Here is a 4,622-nt window from a genome sequence, read left to right on the forward strand (position 1 = left end):
GTTATCAATCTCGCGTTTGCGGCACAAGTCAGCAAAAATGCAGCACAATACGGCACAATAAAAAAAAAAAATGAACGCGTGGTCGCCACGCGCGTTAGAAGTGAAACTTCTGAAGGCAAGGCTTTGCCATAACTTTTCTGAAATTAATACAAAAACACTGCAACGGAATTAAGGTGGAAGCACATAAAATTACAGGAGCCATAGGCAGACTGCAGAAGCCATAGCGCATGCGCTGTGGTATTACTTTATCTGCTTATGGCAGAATGGCAGATATCATAGCGCATGCGCTATGGTTTCTGTATTCTGCCCATGGCTTCTGGATTTTCAATCTACATAAAAATACATAATGCATAGCCACGGGAATAGGCACATACATTCTCCTTGTAGTCGGTCCTTCTAGAAAAGTGATCGAGAAGAAAGAACGGATTTATATTGATTAACACGTAAGTATTCTCATTATTTAAGTATCAACGTAATGAAATTACGAACTGACAGTGACCGTATATAATTATTAGTGTGAATTGTCTCAGTTTCGTAAACATAGTGTTTTGAGGTTAATTTGATTTTGTGAACAAATTAGGTGAACTGAGCAAAATTGATATCAGTGCCGAAGTATCCAAATTGCTTTCTACTCTGAAGGCTCAGAGCTCTGCGACTAACAAGACGCAAGCAAACTCGAATCAAGACGCGATGAAAGCCAAATTGGCGCAAGATCCGAAGACGGATAGCGAGACGTCGTCGAGTCCGAGGTGATCACCAGAAATTGTAATTTATTGCAAAATAAACGCATCTTTTCATAATTTTCGGTATATTTCATGTTTAATGCTTTAAATTTATAGAATCGATCTTCATGGCATACGATCACACGGATTACTGTCACAATAATAATATAAACATGTCCGAAAATGAAGAAAATGAAAACCTGAATTCTGAAGTGACGTTGGTGGACGACGAAGATAAAAATTTTGATGATTTGTTAATAAGTATTGTGAAAGAATATCCACATCTATATGACAGCAGTTGTAAAGATTATCGCGATGTGATAAAAAAAGAGAACTCTTGGTTAGAGATATCTAAAATTTTGGCCACGTCTCGTAAGTTTTATTTTTAAAAGTTTAACAATATTAACACACAATAAGCTATTCAATTCATTATTTATTTATTTATTTATTATTTATTTTTTTAAATTTATTTTTAGGTCGTTCACTTTACTTGTAACGTCGTAACCGTTACTTTATTATAACAACCATTTGGTAACAATTAACGTAACAATTTTTTATAACGCTAATGGTAACACCAGGATGGGAATGCCACTTTTGAAACTCATTACCATTACGTGTTATACTTAATGAAAAAAGTAACTTGTTACTTTATTCGTTACGTAACGAGTAAAAGTAATGCATTAGTAACAACGTTATTTTTACTCGTTACGTAACGATAGTAACTGTAACTGTAAGTGTAACTGTAACTGTAACTGTAAGTAACTGTATTTAACATATATTTCAGCGGATGTTTGCTGCAATCGGTGGACTCGTCTGAGAGAATCTTACTCTAAAGAAAAGAAAAAAAGACAAAATGAAACGGCAAGTGGAAGTGGAGCCTCTAAAAGACGAGGATTTATATACTTCGAGTCTATGAAATATATTGACAAATTTGTCAAAAGTAGAAAGTAAGAATTCCTTACATTTGATTCTAATTGACATGTTTTACCACATTTTTATTAATCCACAAATTTAATCAAATATAATATGGTTTCAGATCGATAACCAACATCAAGTTACAAAAAACGTATAATATTTCTGATTGTTTAAAAGACAAGAATCTAAATAAAGAAATTTCAAATTGGGTGCAGCATGGCAAACAGACTCTGGAAAAAGAAAGAACTCCTTTGGAACAAATTGATGCAAACATATTTTCACCAATAAAAAAATGCCCAATACCGGAAACATCACCCACTATTAGTAATTTAGATGATGCGTCACGCGCATCTTTTCCTTCGACGACAGAAAGTAGTGCAAACGATTTCGAACATGAATTATTGTCAACTCGGTCATCATCCGACACGACTAACTTTTCACGCCTTTCTCCAACGAGCGTAAGATCTACCGACACTTTCAAAAAGCCGTCATATGCGAAGGGCAAATTTAATCCTAATATATCAATTAAAAAAGACGGAAAAAATACAGAATCTGAAAACGATAAGTTCGAAGCGTCTTTTATTAATTTCAATCAAGCTATTACAGAGCATTTGATTTCTAAGGATGCAAACACTTTATTTGGCAATTTGGTTGTGGCGGAATTACAAAAATGGGATGATGATATACAACAAGTCAAGAAACAAGAAATCATGAAAATTTTGTGGAGAAAGGAAAACCTATGAGCGAGATGATTTTTGTGATAAAATAAATAATTTGCATTTATTCGTAGATACATATAATATTAATAATAAGATATAATATTAATGTTTTAAGATGATACATATGATACATATAATATTAATGTTTTAAGATTGTGCGATATTAATTTTAGTAATAAAATATATGTGTACTGGTATACCTACTTTATTATTAATATGTGAGCGAGATGATTTTTGTGATAAAATAAATAATTTGCATTTATTCGTAGATACATATAATATTAATGTTTTAAGATTGTGCGATATTAATTTTAGTAATAAAATATATGTGTACTGTTATACTGTATATATATATATATATATATGTTATACTGTTATATATGTTATACTGTTTATACTGTTTATTTTATATTCACACAATAAATACATATTAGCATTACATTTCACAATATGACACGTATGTAATCAATCAATCAAATGTTTACATGTAGATAAAGTCTTGATTTTGTCCTCTCGTTACATAATCATGCTGCCAATTGACCATTCCATTTGGAGTCATAAAATAATTGCAAAGAGAGTCCCTAATGTGCGTCGCAAATGCTGCACCATTTTCGTTATTTTCAATAATTTCATCATTGTTTTCAAATTGTAAAATATTACCTTCTTTGTTTCTTAAGAAATTGTGCAAACATACAGTTGCCAAAATATATTTATTGATATTATCAGGAATCGCAGCGATCGGTCTGTTATATATGCCCCACTTTTTTGCCAAAATCCCAAATGTATTTTCTATTATACGCCGGGCTCGCGAAAGTCTATAATTAAATATGTTTTTGTGTTCCCCCAAATACCGTCCAGCATATGGCCGCATCAAATGCTTTCCAATGGGAAATGCTTCATCCCCAATAAAAAAATAAGGCACTTGTATATCGGTTCCGCTTAAGCAACTGGTTCCTTCTGGAATATCCAGCATCTCATTCGTCACATTCAAGTCGCTGTTCCCATAAATTCCCGCATCACTGTTCTTCCCCATTGACCCAATATCCACCAAAGTGAATTGATAATTGTGATCACACACAGCCAAAAGTACGATGCTGTATCGTTTGTGATAATTGAAGTACAGCGTACCAGAATTAGGGGGGCATTGAGCATCGACATGTTTTCCATCAATTGCCCCCAAGCAATGTGGAAAATTCCATAATGTCCAAAAACCCTCAGCAATTTGTAAATATTCTTCTCTTGAAGGAGCTCGTAGATAGATAGGACTAAGAAGTCTTCCAAATACGTCACACGTCTCTTTAATTATTTTATGTACTGTTGATAAACCAACACGATAGGCAAAAGCAATTTCTGGAACTTTGTCTCCAATCAGAAATCTGTAACATCATTATCAATATTATAATATTAATTGCCAAACTGTTTTTACACATATGTATTGTTAGACTACAAGTAATCCAAACACATACCGCAATGTAACAGCAACTCTTTGCTCTGGTTCAAGTGCCCGTGGACTTCGTTTCATTAAACTTGGATTAACAATGTCCATTAAGTGCTGGAATGTTGGCAGTGTCATACGTGTATACTTGTGGAACATTTGCGGATCTGTTTTCATCTCCTGAAAAAAATTGTAAAACGCTCCTTGCTGTCTTCTCCTTGTGTTAATTGGTCGTATCCAGACACGCCGACGGCGACAATGACGTTTAGGTTTCTACGACGTTGCACCAAAAGTGCTTCCATGTTGACCAGAGCAATTAACAACAAATCATCCATTTCTGTGAAAAGACAAATGTAATTCAATCCAATGCAGTCTTCTCGAATTAAAATCACATTCAGAATTGTATGAACTAATTGCAAAAACGTTAAAGAATGGCCAAACAGCGCAAACATCAAATATCAAAATGAGTGAAAAATATTCAATGATACATAAAAAATAATAAAGTATTATTCCAGAAAATTAACCAAATCAAGAGAATGTTTTAATAATGAATTTTTACACCTAAACTGTATATAAAACTTACCGAAAATTATGAGATGATGCGTTTATTTTGCAATAAATTACAATTTCTGGTGATTGCCTCGGACTCGACGACGTCTCGCTATCCGTCTTCGGATCTTGCGCCGATTTAGCTTTTGACGCGTCTTGATTCGAGTTTGCTTGCGTCTTGTTAGTCGCGGAGCTCTGAGCCTTCAAAGTAGAAAGCAATTTGGATACTTCGGCACACAAAATCAAATTAACCTCAAAACACTATGTTTACGAAACTGAGAC

General features: G+C 33.8%; 2 protein-coding genes across 5 annotated transcripts; one reads left to right on the forward strand and one right to left on the reverse strand.

Annotated features, from left to right (window-relative positions):
• Positions 1 to 261: 261 nt before the first annotated feature.
• On the forward strand, positions 262 to 2,465 carry LOC112463440. 4 transcript variants are annotated; one of them, XR_003041785.1, is made up of 6 exons: positions 262 to 443; positions 581 to 749; positions 840 to 1,094; positions 1,199 to 1,357; positions 1,507 to 1,669; positions 1,759 to 2,014. XR_003041785.1 is itself a non-coding variant. In XM_025029851.1 (5 exons), exons 3-5 carry the CDS (start codon positions 851 to 853, stop codon positions 2,378 to 2,380), a joined length of 1,029 nt encoding a protein of 342 aa, XP_024885619.1. In that variant the 5' UTR covers positions 267 to 443; positions 581 to 765; positions 840 to 850; the 3' UTR covers positions 2,381 to 2,465. The 4 variants fall into 4 exon arrangements, 3 of the variants coding, with proteins under 3 accessions (XP_024885619.1, XP_024885618.1, XP_024885620.1); XM_025029851.1 differs by lacking the exon at positions 1,199 to 1,357 and having other exon boundaries at positions 267 to 443; positions 581 to 765; positions 1,759 to 2,465; XM_025029850.1 differs by lacking the exon at positions 1,199 to 1,357 and having other exon boundaries at positions 267 to 443; positions 1,759 to 2,465.
• Positions 2,466 to 2,735: 270 nt separating this feature from the next.
• Positions 2,736 to 4,616, reverse strand: LOC112463441 (protein ANTAGONIST OF LIKE HETEROCHROMATIN PROTEIN 1-like). Its single transcript, XM_025029853.1, has 3 exons — positions 4,375 to 4,616; positions 3,823 to 4,128; positions 2,736 to 3,732 (listed from the first exon to the last, which is right to left on the reverse strand). The coding sequence occupies exons 2-3, from the start codon at positions 3,966 to 3,968 to the stop codon at positions 2,838 to 2,840; spliced, it is 1,041 nt and encodes a 346-aa protein (XP_024885621.1). The 5' UTR covers positions 3,969 to 4,128; positions 4,375 to 4,616; the 3' UTR covers positions 2,736 to 2,837.
• Positions 4,617 to 4,622: the final 6 nt, after the last annotated feature.

Source organism: Temnothorax curvispinosus, unplaced genomic scaffold, assembly GCF_003070985.1.
Source record: "Temnothorax curvispinosus isolate PA1 unplaced genomic scaffold, ASM307098v1 QBEX01013216.1, whole genome shotgun sequence".
Taxonomy (NCBI): domain Eukaryota; kingdom Metazoa; phylum Arthropoda; class Insecta; order Hymenoptera; family Formicidae; genus Temnothorax; species Temnothorax curvispinosus.